Below are 18137 nucleotides of genomic sequence, written 5' to 3'. Positions count from 1 at the left end.
TCTTAAGGCTTTTTCGAAAGGACATGAGGGAGGGCGCCTGTCTGATGTGTGCCGGGAGAGTGTTCCACAGCCGGGGGGCCACCACCGAGAAGGCCCTCTCCCTCGTCCCCGTCAGCCGTGCCTGTGATCCAGGCGGGATCGAGAGAAGGGCCTCCCCAGACGATCTCAAGGTCCTCGTGGGCTCGTAGGCCAAGATGCGGTCAGAAAGGTATTTTGGGCCGGAACCGTTTAGGGCTTTGTAGGCCAAGACCAGCACCTTGAATTGGGTCCGGTAGCAAATCGGCAGCCAGTGAAGCTGGGACAACAAGGGCGTTGTGTGCTCCCTGCTACCCGCTCCAGTTAGTAACATGGCTGCCGCACGCTGGACCAGCTGAAGCTTCCGGGCCGTCTTCAAGGGCAGCCCCACGTAGAGAGCGTTGCAGTAATCCAGGCGGGATGTGACAAGAGCGTGTACCACCGTGGCCAAGTCAGACTTCCCGAGATACGGGCGCAGCTGGCGCACGAGCCTAAGCTGTGCAAATGCTCCCCTGGTCACCGCTGAAACCTGGGGATCCAGGCTCAACGATGAGTCCAGGGTCACACCCAAGCTGCGAACCTGCGCCTTCAAGGGGAGTGCGACCCCGTCCAGCACAGGCTGTAACCCTATATCCCGTTCGGCCTTGCGACTGACCAGGAGTACCTCTGTCTTGTCTGGATTTAGTTTCAGTTTGTTCGCCCTCATCCAGACCGTTACAGCGGCCAGGCACCGGTTCAGGACCTCGACAGCCTCCTTAGTAGCAGGTGGGAAGGAGTGACAGAGTTGGACATCATCTGCGTACAGATGACACCGCACCCCGAAACTCCGGATGATCTCACCCAGCGGCTTCATGTAGATGTTAAACAGCATGGGGGACAGTATGGAACCCTGTGGCACCCCACAAGTCAAAGGTTGTGGTGCGGAACAGGAGTCCCCCAATGACACCTTCTGGGTGCGACCCTCCAGAAATGACCGGAGCCACCGCAAAGCAATGCCTCCAAGACCCATTTCCGCAAGGCGCCCCAGAAGGATACCGTGGTCGACGGTATCGAAGGCCGCTGAGAGGTCCAGGAGCACCAACAGGGACACACTCCCCCTGTCTAGCTCCCGGCGCAGATCATCCACTAAGGCGACCAAGACCGTCACAGTCTGAAACCAGACTGTGCCGGATCCAGATAATCCGTGTCTCTCAAGAATACCTGGAGTTGTGAGGCCACCACGCTTTCCATGACTTTGCCCAAAAAGGGGAGATTGGAAACAGGCCGAAAGTTGTCCAATTTAGTGGGGTCCAGTGATGGCTTCTTCAACAGCGGCTTTATAATAGCCTGTTTTAGGCTCGCTGGAATCTTGCCTTCCCGAAGGGAGGCATTCACCACCACTGTTACCCACTCGGCCAATCTCCCTCTGGCCTCTCTCAGAAGCCAGGATGGGCAGGGGTCTAGGATGGACGTGGTGGGCCTCATTCCTCCAAGTATCTTGTCCACATCCTCGGGTTTCACAAACTGAAAAGAATCCAACAAAATAGGACAAGCAGGTGCTCTCGTTACATCCACAGAGTCTGCATCTAACGTGGCGTCCAGCCCAGAACGGATCAAGGCGACTTTGTCTGCGAAGAACCGAGCAAATGCTTCACAGCGCGCGACCGAATTGTCAGGGCTCCCACCTGCAGAGGCGGGAGTTAAAAGACCTCTGACAATCCGAAACAGCTCCGCCGGACGGTTCTTTGCAGACGCAATAGTGGCCGCAAAGAAAGTTTTCTTTGCGGTCTTTATTGCCGCGGCATATGCCCTAAGAAAGGACACAAACCGTGCTCGGTTTGACTCGCTCGGTTCCGAACGCCACACGCTCTCTAGTTCCCTCTTCCTTCGCTTCATAGCTGCCAGCTCCTCAGTAAACCAAGGGGCTGGTTTAGGTCGGCTACTTGAGAGGGGACGTTCCGGAGCAATCATGTCAATAGCCCTGGTCATCTCCCCATTCCAGAGAGCCACCAAGGCTTCGACATGGTCACCTACCGAGGTGGCGGGAAAATCCCCAAGAGCCGTCAGGAAGCCATTCGGATCCATCAGTCTCCTGGGGCGGACCATCTTAATGGGTCCTCCACCTTTGCAGCGGTTAGGGGGCGCAGTGAGCCTAAATCTGATCAGGAAGTGGTCGGTCCATGGCAACGGAGAGATGGACAACTCCTCCACACCGCCACCCTGTTCCCATCCCTGACAGAAAACCAAATCCAATGTGTGTCCAGCACAGTGGGTGGGGCCAGATATTTGTTGGGACAGCCCCATGGTTGCCATGGCAGACATGAAGTCCTGAGCCGCGCCTGTGAGGGTCGTCTCGGCATGGACGTTGAAGTCTCCCAGCACAAGGAGCCGTTGAGACTTCAATGCCAGGCTCGAGACCACCCCCGCTAGCTCAGGTAGGGAGACTGTAGTGCAGCGAGGTGGACGGTACACTACTAGAATCCCTATACTGTCCCGGTCACCCACCCTCAGGTAGACGCTTTCGAAATTTGCGGTCTGCGGGATGGGGCACCTGGTCAGATGGATGGAGTCCCTATAGACCACTGCGACCCCGCCTCCCCGCCCTCCGGATCTAGGTTGGTGCTGCACGGAGAAACCCGGAGGACAAAGCTGGGTCAGATTTACTCCTCCAGCTTCATCCAACCAGGTCTCCGTGATGCACGCCAGATCTGCCCGTTCGTCCAGGATTAAGTCCTGGATCCAGGTCGTTTTTCCGTTGACAGATCTGGCGTTCAACAGCACCACCTTCAGACCGGAGGGTCCGCTCACCTGGTTACACCAATTTACCTTAGGAGACCGATTTGGAATTTTGATTATAGATAAGTGGTCCGAATTTGGCCGAATTTGAGGTCTCCTTTTCCCGCATCTCCTCCTTCCCACCACGACCTCTATGGGGGCCCCTCGGCTAGTGGAACACCTCCCCTCCTCCATGCCGCTATTTCTGGCTAGGGTCTTAATCACACTTTCACCAGCTGTTTGGGATGTTGGCGTTTTATCTTGCCAATTGTGCTGGCCTTCTTCATCCCCCCTCCTCCCCTCATTGTTTCCCACAGGTTCCAGCCCACTACCTCCCCTGCCCCTTCCACCAGATAATAGTGACAGAGACAGTAAGCATAGGAGGGTGGGGGACCACATGGATGGAAATGGACACTTCGGTAGATGAAGGGTACCAGAGGCAAGCGTTAGCCGCGAAATAGGATGGTCCTTGAATACTAGAGTCTTAAAGTGCAAAGTGCAAGGTAAATTCCGCGGCTACCGAGTAATTCTTAAGGTGCAAGGTTTTTAAAGTGCAACAAGATATTAAAGTGCAACAGCCTCAACAGAAAATATTTGGCCCTCTATACTACTAAAGTGCGGCAGGAGGAGTTGGGAGGGGTAAAGTGCCACAGTTGGTAAAGTGCAAACAGTTGGCTACGGAACAGGTGCCACTAAGCGCTATATTATGGTCTTATTACCACATTAGCAGCAGAGGTAGGACGGATTATACCGTGCAATGTTCGCAAAATGTACACAGTGGTCAGGAGACTGGCAGTTAGTAAAGTGCTATGATTCAGATGTAAATAGCTGACGTTTGATGTAAATTGGCGGATGGACCTCCGGAGGTGGTCGACACGGTGGCGGTCAGCTCAGATGGGGGGGGGCCGCCGCTTGGCCGGTGGTGAGGGCCAGATGGAAAGGCAGTAGGGCCCGGGCAGAATAGGCAAAGGTGGAAAGCCTAGTTGGCCCAGCGGCCGAAGGAGACAAACAAGTCCAGATGGTTTGGCCGCAGGCCGAAGCCACCCGGCAAGGGACCGTCTCTCTTCGGCTCGATTTGGCCAGTTGGCCCGCGGCCCAGCAGCTTGCTCCGGCCCCTGGAGGAATCCTCGCCGGCAACTGGGACAACAAGGGCTTTAGCTATGAATAGCTCAGCAGATGGAAAAGCTGGCGCGTTGGTAAGAAGGCCCGATGGAAAGTAGTCCAGGGCAGCCAAGCTGGATGGAAGGATTCAGGACACCTGTGGCAGGAGCAGCAGCAGTCTGAGACTAGGCCAAGGCAGGTGCAACACAGCTTTATAGTCCCTCCCTCCTTGGAGGATTGCTGAGTCGCACCCAGTTGGAAAGGGCCTGGGGCTTCTCCTACTCGCAAGTAGTCCAGGGCAGCCAAGCTGGATGGAAGGATTCAGGACCCCTGTGGCAGGAGCAGCAGCAGTCTGAGACTAGGCCAAGGCAGGTGCAACACAGCTTTATAGTCCCTCCCTCCTTGGAGGATTGCTGAGTCGCACCCAGTTGGAAAGGGCCTGGGGCTTCTCCTACTCACAAGTAGTCCAGGGCAGCCAAGCTGGATGGAAGGATTCAGGACCCCTGTGGCAGGAGCAGCAGCAGTCTGAGACTAGGCCAAGGCAGGTGCAACACAGCTTTATAGTCCCTCCCTCCTTGGAGGATTGCTGAGTCGCACCCAGTTGGAAAGGGCCTGGGGCTTCTCCTACTCACAAGTAGTCCAGGGCAGCCAAGCTGGATGGAAGGATTCAGGACCCCTGTGGCAGGAGCAGCAGCAGTCTGAGACTCTTTGGTACCACAGTTTGGTACCACTTCAACTGGCATGACTCAATACTATGGAATAATGGAAGTTGTAGTTTTTCAAGGTCTTTAGCCATCTCTGGTAAAGAGTTCTTTTGACTCACCAAGATACAAATCCCAGGATTCCATAATGTTGAGCCATGGCAGTTAAAGTGATATCAAACTGTATTAATTATACAGTGTAGATGCACCCGCAGCTACTTTTTTCAGCCTAATAATCAGGTGCAATCCTTAAGAGACAGTATGGAGTAGTGGTATGGCACTGGACTGTAACTTGAAATTTAAGGTGCAGTCCAGTGCCTTAAATTAACTGGGAAATTTAAGTTCAGGTTCCCCAGTGAGCCATGACCGAAGGCCAGACACGGTCTCTATGATCTAGCTCCCCAGGTTTCAGCGGTGACCAGGGGAGCATTCGCACAGCTTCGGCTCGTGCGCCAGCTGCGCCCGTATCTTGGGAAGTCTGACTTGGCCACGGTGGTACACGCTTTGGTCACATCCCGCCTCGACTACTGCAACGCTCTCTACGTGGGGCTGCCCTTGAAAACGGCCCGGAAGCTCCAGCTAGTCCAGCGCGCGGCAGCCATGTTGTTAACCGGAGCGGGACGCAGGGAGCACACAACGCCCTTGCTGTCCCAGCTCCACTGGCTGCCGATCTGCTACCGGGCCCAATTTAAGGTGCTGGTGTTATCCTACAAAGCCCTAAACGGTTCCGGCCCAAAATACCTTGAGAACCGCATCTCGGCCTACGAGCCCACGAGGACCTTGAGATCATCTGGGGAGGCCCTTCTCTCGGTCCTGCCTGCCTCACAGGCACGCCTGGCGGGGACAAGAGAGCGGGCCTTCTCGGTGGTGGCCCCCCGGCTATGGAACTCCCTCCCTGCTGAAATCAGACAGGCGCCTTCCCTCATGGCCTTCCGCAAGGGCCTGAAAACCTGGCTCTTCGAAAAGGCCTTCAACTAAGTGCTATGTTTTTGGAATGACCACCGGAATGGACTATGACTATGAGATTGATTATGACCCCAAACAAGACGAAGCGGATTTTTAGCTTAATTAGTTGTGTATTAGTAAGATGTTGTGTTATGGTCTTGATCTATTGTAAACTGTTGTCTTTTCTATGTTCTATGTTTTGTACACCGCCACGAGTCGCCCTCGGGCTGAGAGTGGCGGTTAACAAGTGCAAATAATAAATAAATAAATAAATAAATAAATAAATGAATAGCTCAAAGGTCTGCTGTGAGCCCTATATGCCAGAGGGAATGAAAGGTGAGGCAACGAATGAGTAACTAAAAAACAGTACTTCCAATTTGAGTTTTTCAGAGTGCTCTTATGACGGAGTTGTTTTTAAACATGTTCCTGTCAGGATTTTCCCCAGGGAGGTTTTCTGCTTCCAATTTCCTGTTTGATGAAAAAATATATATAAAGAAAAGGTTTCAGGTTGCTTGGCAATGACAGGAATTAGATGTGTTTATAATACAACGGAGAATTGCTTTACATTGTTATTGATTTAGACTCCCTTCGCTGTCAGCTTTGTGTCCAAAAAAGGTTCCATACTTGACAGCTCCTTCCATTTACATCTTATGCAAGAGACTAATGGTAATCCTGAGCATACAACTTGCAAGTTATGGGGAAATTTATTCATTTTCTCTCCTGGAGCAAAGTTATAACCAGATTACATTGCAGTTGTGACCTACTAAGGGATATGATCACTACTCCTCTACTGCAAGGCTAACATATAAATTGCTTTTCTAGTTAATTGGGAGTTTGGCTTCAATAAAAAATAGGTGAGGAAATTCACATGGTTCAAGTGCAGAGCATGAGAAGGGCATATCTTCTACTACAGAAAAGAGTATCTTGCAAAACTGATTAAAAAAACTAGTTAAAGTAATTATTTGAGGAACGAGAACACAAAGAGTCATAAAATAGTGAGTATGGTGTTGTGGTTTGAACATTTGAACTATTTATTCATTTACTTACAGTATTTATATACCGCTTTTCTCACCCCCTGGGGGCACTCAAAGCGGTTTACAGAAAAATAATGGCAAAATTAAATGCCTTACATACATAAACCAAAACTCAAACCAACATATATAGCTAGGCATAAAATCAATAAGACAATTCACCATAAGATAAGATAAAATGACATTCAATGCATAAAATATAAGAATTCAAATAGCTTTAAAAAGCATTAAAATCACATTATCCAACTTGTAGACCGGGGCATTCCAAATGTCGATTGCATATATTCCATATTCGCTTCTTGCACTGCATTACTTTACTAGTCAAAAGCTTGGTTCTATAACCATGTCTTTGTACTTTTTCTAAGGGCCAGGAGGGAGGGTGCAGATCTAATCTCACTGGGAAAAGAGTTCCAGAGCTGAGGAGCCACCACTGAGAAGGCCCTGTCTCTCTTCCTCACCAACCACACTTGTGAAGCATGTGGGATTGAGTGCAGGGCCTCCCCAGAAGATCTTAGCCTCCTTGATGTTTCATAGAGGGAGAAACGTTCAGACAGGTAACTATGACTATGGAGATTATGGTTTGGACTTGGCTTAGTCATGCATATCTAATAATAATAATAATAATAATAACAACAACAACAACTTTATTCTTTTACCCCACCACCGTATCCCTGAAGGGACTCGGGGTGGCTTATGTGTGGGACAAAATGCCCACAGATACAAATACAAAACAATCAATCAAAGCAAAAACACAATTAAAATAAAACATAGTTAAAGATAACAATCCAGATAAAAGCACAATTCAATAAAACATAAGAGTAAAACAGCAAAGTTAAAACTCAATCAAAACAATATTCGACAAAAACAATTGCCAGTAGTACAACGGGCGTGAGCAGGCTATAAAAGGGCCGGGCATGGGATAGTGCATACAGCATATCATAGGGCCAGGTATTGGATGAAGTGCAGAGAACAAAATATTATTAAGGAACATGGGGACCAGGCTTTAGCACAACTGCTAAATCATCACCAATGATAAGATCTACCAACCAAAATGTTGCCAGTTCGAAGCTCCAGGTTGGCGTGAGTTCCCGACTGTCTACCCAGCTGACTGTTAACCTAAGCAGTTTGAAAGCGGCTTAAGCTGTAAATAGAGAAATTAGGTACCTCTAAAGCAAGCGGGGGAGGTATTTTACAACACCATAAAGAAAAAGATCAGAAAATGCCCGGCAACCAAAAGGAAGGAGGAAGTCCTGTGGTTGTTATGGACTCTTTGCCATAGAGGATGGAATGACAGCACCCCTGTGTGGCTGGATTCGAGCACAACCTCCAAGGTGCCAAAAAGCTGGATGTCAACACAACATATCTCCTTTCTGTTCTATCTCTATCCTGTCTATCTAAAACTGCATTGAATGTTTGACATATATGTGTACTATGATCCGCCTGAGTCCTCTTGAGGAGATAGGACAAGATATAAATATAGTGTTATTATTTATAAGTAGGGACTAGTTGTTCTCAAATGCAAGCTGAAACACTGAGGTATTGAAACCCCTGTAAAAGGAGGACAATGTGGGCGCTTGCCTAATCTCCCAGAGGAACGAGTTCCAGAGCCAAGGGGCCACCACTGAGAAGGCCTTTTCCCTCGTCCCCACCAAGTGCACTTGTGACGGTGGTGGGAGCAAGAGGAGGGCCTCCCTAGCGGATCTTAGAGCCTGCGCTGATTCATAGGGGGAGATGCAATCCTGAAGATAGACAGGATCCAAACCGTTTAATTTAGGCTTTATAGATCATAACTGTATTTGCTGGGTGACTTGGCAAGTCACACTCTCTCAGCTTCAGGGGAAAGAAAATACAAACCTCCTCAGAACCAATCTTACTAAGAAAAGTTTGCCTTAGGATTGTCATAAGCTGGAAATGTCTTGAAACCACCCAACAACAACAAAAGAGAATTTAATGACGGTATAATGCTCACATCTATGGGACTGGTAGCTATATTCATGTCTGACCAAATGCATCTTTTCTAGACATTTGTACATCCTCAAGCACAAGGCCAGGGGTGCTTCATTTCAATAGGGTTCATTATTATCCACGGTTTCACATATCCATGTGAAGTCCAGTAACATATCCTTTGTAGATACAGGGCTTAAACAAGAAAGAGTCACAGTTCAGATAGAGATGGTAATGTGTCTGCTTCCAAATGTTGCCCACATCTTGTATATATGAACAGTGTTTTGACTGAGAGCAAAGTTACAGTTATTTCCTTTCCACTTTATTTCAGTGTATTGCTTGAATTCAAGAGTATATGTTTAAAGTTTTTTTTGTATGAGGAGGGAGGGAGAGAGAAGGAGAGAGAAAGAAAGGCTGTTTCATAAGAACAGGAGCACCTCCTAAGGATCTGATGTGGTTGTTATGGACCTGATATGGGCTGTTATTGGCTTCGAACTATCAGGCTGCAGCAAGGGTATTTTTAGCATTTTGCCCAAGCAGACAGCTGGATTAGGTTGCCTGAGCAACTGCGGCGTCACCTTGAACTCCCTCAAATGCTGCGGGAAGCATCTTGATCCATGTATTCAGAGGGGTTTCTATGCAGACAACAACAGCCAGAGGACAATTGAGGATAATGTCCAAAGTGGCAATGCAGACAAGGTGTGTTAATGAGAAATTGTGTATTAATGAGGAAAATATATAGCTGTTACATTCAAAAGGAACCTACTGTGTAAGACTCCACAAACAAGCTGTTTCTCACCATCCATATGGAAGCTTTCTGATGGATTGCAAAGTACTGGTTGACAACTGATTTTAATGAAGGTTGGTTTGACAAAGAATTGAAGGATGATGTTTCCAACTGAGGCTTGATCTACACTGCCAAATAACGTAGTTTCAGAATACAGAATAACTATGTGATCTGCAACTCTAGATGTTGTTAAATTGAAGTTCCCAGCACTCTTGACATACTGAACATTGAAAATGCAATGTTGAAAATGCAAGCTTCTTTGGAAGCTTTTAAACAGGGGCTGGATGGCCATCTGTCAGGGGTGATTTGAATGCAATATTCCTGCTTCTTGGCAGGGGGTTGGACTGGATGGCCCATGAGGTTTCTTCCAACTCTTTGATTCTATGATTCTATGAAAAGTACAGGGAGCTACAGTCATTGATATTAGGAACAGTATATAACCCCCATCCTTGATTTAAAAGACACTGGGCATTAAGGATTTAATATGTGTGTACATTATTTATTTATTTATTTATTTAAAACATTTATATTCCACCCTTTTCACCCCGCAGGGGACTCAGGGCGGAGCACAACATATATACAGCAAACATTCAGTGCCAGGACACAAAACCATTAATATATACAAACATTAAACATTAGTGAGGCAATTGTCTAGGTCTAGGTTACAGAGTGAAGGAATAGAAAAAGTATGGATATTAAGCCCTTGCATGTGTCATGCCAATCATACTGCATGTATTTTTGTTTGCATCTCATTGAGTTGGTTCAGCTCCTTGTTCTTCAGCAGTTAGAATATGTGTATGTTTTCCATGACAGTGTAAGAGCTTGTGGGGAAAGTTAGTGTTACAACTGTCAGATAATTGTAAGTCTCCATCCTCTGAAATAGTTTATAAGAGCTAGTGTGGTTAGTAGTTTGAGCACTGGACTCTAGTGACCAGGGTTTGATTGCCCACTCAGCCATGGACACTCATTGTATGACCTTGGACATGCCACACAAGGATGGAAATGGTCAAATCTGGTCAAGAAAATGCTTTGATTTCTGAATCATGACCTTGTGGTTGCTATGAGTTTGAGATACCATCAATGCAAATACCTACAACTCAGTGACAAAGGGTAACGCAAAGACAAGTGAACTAATATGTAATACCATTATATAATCATAAGAATGTATATCATATCTATGCTCATAGTACTATAACATTAAATGTACTAGCAGCTTGTACAAAGTATACTTCATGCAATTCTCTAAACCAAAAAAATTCCTTATGTGGGATAAACAACTGATTCTTACCCCAACATGCACAAGTTTGTCAGTCCTTTTTGAAAACCAAAGTTTGTCAACAGCAAATCAAAGTTTGTCAGTCCTTTTTTGGAATCCACAATTTATAAACCACAACCAGTTTTGATGGTTAAAAAAAGGCCACTGGTTAAAAAAACAATTCCCCCTCGTTTTTTTCACAAGATGTAATGTTTTCCAGTCCCAGAGATATCAGCTTCCTAGATTGAGGTCTTCTCCTAGTCCTGATGTTGCTAAGAAACTTGTGAGTCCTTTTCACAGAGATAGAGGAACCTACCCTAATGAGTATGCAGACTGCTAAGTGAAACATAAATTCTGAGTGCATACATGCCCAGTGGACATTAAAGTAGAGAAACCAGTGGTGGGAGTGGGAATTGTTCTTGATGAGCAAATGGCACATGTTTCACTATTAAAGAGTTTTTAATTTTTTACTAAGGGTCCCATTAGGAGGTCATCAGGGGCAGATGGGAATGTCTGCCCTCCAAGCCATCCAGCTAGCATCAATGAACAGCCCTCTTCACCTTCTCAGCAGCCTGAAGTGGTGGTTAATGCCCTCAAGGTAACATGCCTTGCTGTCTTTGGCACAAATGTGCCAAATCTCCCATTTGTGCCAAATCTTCCATTTGTATGTCCTGTGACCATCTGTAATTCATTGCACTCAAAAGCATCAACATCTCTCAAAGGAAAACCAGAAGACAATTCAATGAGTCCCTACTGATGATAACATCTCTTACGTGTTTCTTTCCATGCGTCACTTGTCACATATCACCTGTTTTGACTTAGAGGATCAGTTGGTATAACTTAACCTCTGAGGTTTATTTATTTATTTATTTATTTACAAAATGCCTATAGAGATGTATGGACTAGCTGTTTTGGAAATTCTGGGACCACACCAGAGATGTCATCCTTTGAATCTGGGACTTTTTTGTATAACACCTCAGTTCAAACAACTTGATAGACCTTGGAAACTGGGAAACCTCAGTTCAAACAACTTGATAGACCTTGGAAACTGGCCATGAAACTACAGTATGTCAATTTATACTCCTTGATTCAAGGAGCTATCACAGGTTTTGGAAAAATATTACTTCTTCTCCACATCTGTTTTGGTGTCCTTCGGCTCTTCCAAATTTCCCCATTTCTGTACAAAAAAAATGTGAATATCTTCTCTTAGATGTCTCTGTAGCACCAGTTCATCTTTTCAATTGATTACATGACAATGCAACCTGTTCTTTTGGTGACTTTTTTGGATAGGGAGGAGGTAGCATTATGGTAAAGTTCCAGAGACAGAAAATGGAGAAAACAAATGCTGTTAACAAGTAACTACTATGGGGTTAGTGCTTACTAACCTCACAACATGCTTAAATGGTTAGGTTTATGGACCTATAAGATAGTTCTTTGTCTACCATAAAGTATTTTTGTGGAACTATAGAAACATAGAGTTGGAAGAGCCCTCTTGGGCCATCCAGTCCAACCCACTGCCAAGAAGCAGGAAAATCACATTCAAGGTGAGGGAAACCAAGTGAAGGGAAAGGTATCTGCAGCTCCTGGTGGTGCAGTGGGTGCAGTGGGTTAAAGCGCTGAGCTGCTGAACTTGCTGATCGAAAGGTTGCAAGTTTAGATCCAGGAAGCGGCATGAGCTCCCGCTGTTAGCCCCATCTTCTGCCAACCTAGCAGTTCGAAAACATGTAAATGTGAGTATCATAGAATCAAAGAGTTGGAAGAGACCTCATGGGCCATCCAGTTCAACCCCCTGCCAAGAAGCAGGAATATTGCATTCAAATCACCCCTGACAAATGGCCATCCAGCCTCTGCTTAAAAGCTTCCAATGAAGGAGCCTCCACCACACTCTGGGGCAGAGAGTTACACTGCTGAACGGCTCTCACAGTCAGGAAGTTCTTCCTAATGTTCAGATGGAATCTCCTCTCTTGTAGTTTGAAGCCATTGTTCCACGTCCTAGTCTCCAAGGAAGCAGAAAACAAGCTTGCTCCCTCCTCCCTGTGGCTTCCTCTCACATATTTATACATGGCTATCATATCTCCTCTCAGCCTTCTCTTCTTCAGGCTAAACATGCCCAGTTCCCTAAGCTGCTCCTCATAGGGCTTGTTCTCCAGACCCTTGATCATTTTAGTGATCAATAGGTACTGCTCCGGTAGGAAGGTAGTAGATACGAGTAGATCAATAGGTACTGCTCCGGCAGGAAGGTAACAGCACTCCATGAAGCCATGCTGGCCACGTCAACTTGGAGATGTCTATGGACAACGGCAGCTCTTTGGCTTAGAAATGGAGATGAGCACCAACCCCCAGAGTCAAACATGACTGGATTTTATGTCAGGGCAAAACATTTGCCTTTTACCTCCTTCCAGGTTTTGAAATCTTCTAGAAATTCTACAAGTTACTCTTATGTGTGGGAAAGAAGTTTGCAGAGAGTAATTCCTGAGAACAGCATGATGACATCTCGTATTTTCGTTGTTAAAATATGAGGAACATGTCTTGGATGAAAAGGCTTGCTTTTTCTAATATCCTGTGCAAATCTGGGAAATATTTTTTAATATTTCATATTCTGATAAAATATTTAATAGTTTAATAAAAACAGGAAAAAAAGCTGAAGTATGCATAATGCACATGTGCATTATGTCATAAGTCCCATTCCTTTTGGTTTCCTTTTATAAAAGTTTGCTATACCCCCTCCTTCTATCTCTATATATATTCACATACATTGTATTGATTGAGAGGCTTATTTTATGCATGAAGACTTGAGTTATACTAGAAATATGATTTTCTGTAAATCATTATTCAAAATTAACCTTTCACTGAAATGTATGGATGAAACTGGATTTCTCCTTTTACATACATTACAGATTCACTAGATTAAGGGAACCAAAATACATATTTGATATCCTGGACAGAAGGCATCAAGGAGAGTTGCTATCAGAAACCTACACAAAGGAGATCTGGAATATATAAAACCAAATGAATAAACAAATCAACTCAACACATGAAAATACAGTTGTCCCTTAGATTCACAATTTTGATTATTTGGGAATTTGTAGGTCATGCTTTACTGGCTAAATTTCCTCACTCCATCCTCCTCCTCTCCTCCTCTTCTTGCCATCCATCCCCCTCTTTTTCCACCTTGCAATATGGCACCTCCTGTAGATGTGCAAAGCCACTCCGCTTATTTCCACACTAAAGTTGACATTAGTAAGAGAAGCCTTCCATGTGCCTAGCCTCTTTCTGGATAATGCTTTGTGATTCCCTTGCTTATGGGGAATATACTTGCTGCCTTCCATTTGCTTAAATCCCTTTTTTGTACCATGGTTCCATGGAATAGTCAGCCCACACTTCTCCGTGGCTTTCCTTTCCATGTTTCAGTTACTACTGAAACCACGGAATATGGTTTGGTACTCTGTAGATTCGAGCATCCGTGGAGGGTCTTGGAGCTTATCCCCGACAGACAAGTATGAGCTCTTGTACTTGTCTACGGCTGCAATTGCCATGATTGTAATGAATCCGGTGGTGCCCATTGTGGGATGTGGGGAACTTATCACCCCATACCCCCCAAACAAAACAAAAGAAGGGAGTGTTCACTGCAAATAAATTGATTAGAAGAGGTTGAAGTGGTATGAGATCACAAGGCTTCATTCTGCTCTGATGATTTAGGCTCCTATGGGTCATAATTATAACATTTTTGTACAATTATAATACTTTATCATCATTTTAAATGCCATTTCTCCATCCTGTGAAGTCCTAGTGTTTGCATTAACAGAGAAGGACTTAGGGTACCTCCAGAGTTCATTTAAACACATACTGAAGTGGGTTTAAGAAATCTGCTTAGACACGCATTTAAGTCCCCACACCTCCCTCGAAAACCCATGCTTTTCCAGGGGGTTGTCTAGATGCCCTCCAGGTAACTTCTGGCAGGGCACGCAGATACCCAGAATCCACCCTTTAAAAATCTATAAAAATTAACACAACTTACCCAGCTACCATTAAAGAACTTCTGGAGTCCTCCTGGCATGTAGAAATGATTTGTCAGGAGATGGGGGTGGGGGAGAGGAGGGATTTTTTATGCATCAGAAGGATGCCAGAAGTACTTTAATGGTGGCTGGGTAAGTTGTTTTAATTTTGACGGGCTTTTGGGGGTGGGGGTGGGGAGGGGGTTGCTGTCCTCTTGGTTTTCCAGGCTCATGGAGCCCAAAAACCCAAGAGAGCTGTGTGGATTTGGTCCAGGGATCAAACGACGTGGTCCCTGGGCCCAATTCACACTGGACCCATACCTGGAAATACACAGATCTTCTCAAAGATCCAGGTCTTACCAGGTATCAAATTAATTTGGGACAAAGCAGGGTTTTCCTGTTTTGTTTTGAATTAATTTGATTTTATGGGTGGCGTTGTTTGGAGGACTCTGGTAATAGTGCTCAAGCTTGCGCGTTTTGGGCCCTGTTTGGATGGGCACCTAGAATTCTTTGTAGATAAGAACAGTGACATTTTTGGTTGTTGTTGCTGACTTCAAATAGTTTCTGATTTACAGTAACCCTAACACAACCATATGATGGGTCTTCTTAGCAAGATTTATTCTGAGAGGGTTTGCTATTGCCTTTCTTTGAGACTGAGAGGGTTACCTATAGTCACCCAATGGGTTTTGATTGCTCAGCTGGAATTTGTACCCTCTTCTCCAAAGCTCAAAACACTATAAGTGAAATTTGAGTACTCAACAATATTATAAACCCCAGGATTCTGTAGGAGTCCAGGCATTCAAAATGTTACAGGTTGAACTCAACCTGCACTGTGTAGCTATGTTTCCACTCAGAGATAGACTCTTGGGACAGGGTGAATTGAGTCACAATGGTGGTTCTTTGTGTCCTGTCAAGATCCAAGTGGAATGATTATCCCTCAGCTTTCTCACTGATTCTCCCCTGTGCCTTCTTCTCACTCCTACTTTTTTTGTCCATCATTGTTGAACAAGCCCACTAAACATACAGATATTATTATGCTAATTCAGAGCACTCTAGTGGCATCTGAAGATAGGTGGAGGTGGGAATAAGACTTATCTAGCCTTCCAGATGTTGTTAGACTCCAGCTCCCACAAATCCTTTTGTTGTGCTGCCTTGGACTACTGTGCACAATAACATGTGAAGGCTCATGTGGTTTCCATTCCTCCTTTAGACCACCTTCTATTTGGCAGAAAAGGCTAAAGACCTACCATGGCTTCATGGGGACTATTGCCATAGTCTGGAATCCCCTTCCAATGTAGTTCAAGCTGGCCCACCATTGTTATCTTTTGGCTAGCAGGGAAAACCAATTTTAGGTGGACCAGATTTTGATTTTTTCCTCCAACTTGTTTGTTGAATATGGTTTTAACACTAAACATTATCTAACCATGATGCTATAATTATAATTATATTCTATTTTTTACTTAATTGGTGTGAAGTAGCTTGATTGTTATTTTTCAACAGAAAGGTAGGGTATACACTAATTCAATAAAAAATACATCTTCTTATTTTCTGTTCCTTTTGTCCTGTATCCTTATAAAAAAGCATACAACAATCCCTTGATTTATTTTGGTGAGGGGTTGCAAGGGGAAGCAATGCTTAGCTCAAGGGAAAAGTTTTTGTGATCTATAAAATGCATTTTCCAACAACCGGTTTTCTGCTCAATGAGCGACAGAAAATATTTGCTCAGTACATAATGCTGATGCAGCAAAAAAGGTGAGAGCTGACATTTTCAATTGTCTTTATTTTCATGCAAAATAATGACCTCTAGATGATGTGAAGGGGTGCACTGCATACAATCAGAGTTTGAAGATTGAAGGGCACCTTCTACCCATGCTACGAGAAAATTACTGTTTTTCTTACAAGATTTTCTTGTGCCGAAAACACTAATGGTGTTGAAACCCTTAAACTCTTTCTGAAAATGACGTTGAGTCTTGAAGCCAAGCACTGTACTTAATTACAACTTGTATATTTTCCATTCAAAATATAATATCCAGGCAGTATTCAGTACATTTATTATTCATGGATATCCGTGTGCCTCGAGTCAAGTCATGATCTTTTTGTCCTACTGACCTATATGGGACCTAACTTCAGCTGATATTGGATTTGTCTGTACATACAGACTTGGATTCGATTGAAACCCAATGCTGACTGTCTGTAGCAATGTCCAGTGAGCATCTTGTGTAGCCCAACTTTGCTCTGGGGATACAGAGTTTGCAGCAAAGTTTGGAATATCCTGGGGGCTTTTCAATTGGCTAGCTAGCTGGGTCAGGTTTGTTGACTACCATCAGGCTATAATCAGCACACAACTGCTGGTAGCAATTCCAAGGTCCAAAATAAGATGGGGGTGATGGTGAAAATGCATCTTTTTGATTCATTATATCCAAAGCCATGTTAGATCCTTAAGACGAGTACAGAAACAACACAGGATTTGCCAATTTTCTCTCCCTAGTCCCATTTAGGGGAGATTGTAGTGAGATTTCGGAACATAGGGGCTATGTGTCTTACTGCAGTTGTGTTTCTGAAACTGAAGTCTTATGTGAGATGCTCAACGCTTCCTGTTTTGGCCCAAGAAAACCTTCTGCAACACAAGTTCAAGGCAGAGCATTTTTCTGGACTAAACTAGCAGAATCTCCCAACAAACATTGTCACTGTATTATCTATGTACTGTCAACGTAAGTTCGACTGGTGCCATATTTCCTTACTAAGATATAAGAGATATATGCAGCCATAGCTATTTGATACCATATATACTCATGCACAAGTCGACCTCATCTATAAGTCTAAAGCAGGTTTTGTAGTTTTTTAACTGCTTAGGTGGACAGTAAACTGGGCTGAAGGTGGGTGCTCACCCTGACCCAGGTTTTGAACTGCCAACCTTTTGATTGGTAAGATGTATTGGTGCTGGTGATTAACTGGTTGTGCTATTGTCGAGCCCCTGAACAAATCATGCCAAAAAACAAAATAGAACACCTGTGACAGGTTCATCATAAGGTTGTCATAAGATAGAAATGACTCCAAGACATACAACAACAGTCAAGGAACCATGGCTCTTAGCCTGCAAGACTTTTTCAGGACTGCTAATTATGGAAGCCTCTCATTACAGTGTTAAATCTGTACCTCTTGATATGATTATTATATTTACTTTTGCTAACCCTAGTATTGTTTCCAGTTATTGGGGTTTTTTGCCAGTTTCTTGTTATACTTCATGTTGCTTTGCTTATTTATACCTTTTAATTTTGCCTACTTCAAGAGATAACCACACATACAAACACCCCAAATCCAATAATGAAATATTAACTTCTTAAATGAAAAAGTAACCAAGCTTATAACATGTCTAGCCCAAATGTTTTTCAATACAGTGTATCTAAGCTTATATCCTCAACATTCAGGTTTCTATGGTTGGCAACTTGACCAGATTTTGATGTCTGAATTTTACCCATTTTGTGCAGCTGTCAGATAGATGAAAGGATGAAGGAATGCTTTTGTAGGCTAGTCTCCTCTATGAATTGTGTTTGACAAAATTAATTCATCCACTATGTATTTCAGTTACAGTGATGTCTCAGTATCTCC

General features: G+C 44.7%; 1 protein-coding gene across 5 annotated transcripts in view; it reads left to right on the top strand.

The window, feature by feature from the left end:
- The window catches only part of CCDC85A (coiled-coil domain containing 85A), a 205019-nt gene that overhangs the window by 175016 nt on the left and 11866 nt on the right, over nt 1–18137 (top strand). Inside the window, exon 4 of one of the 5 annotated variants that reach the window (XM_060754607.2) lies at nt 11009–11131. The exons of 3 other annotated variants lie outside the window; for them this stretch is intronic. In XM_060754607.2, coding sequence (XP_060610590.2) covers nt 11009–11131 — 123 coding nt within the window. Of the gene's footprint in view, nt 1–11008; nt 11132–18137 lie in introns of those variants that run through there. One more of the 5 variants, XM_060754612.2, reaches the window with a different exon arrangement.

Source organism: Anolis sagrei, chromosome 1 (assembly GCF_037176765.1).
Source record: "Anolis sagrei isolate rAnoSag1 chromosome 1, rAnoSag1.mat, whole genome shotgun sequence".
Classification (NCBI taxonomy): Eukaryota; Metazoa; Chordata; class Lepidosauria; order Squamata; family Dactyloidae; genus Anolis; species Anolis sagrei.
This window is presented reverse-complemented; position numbering and strand designations above follow the sequence as displayed.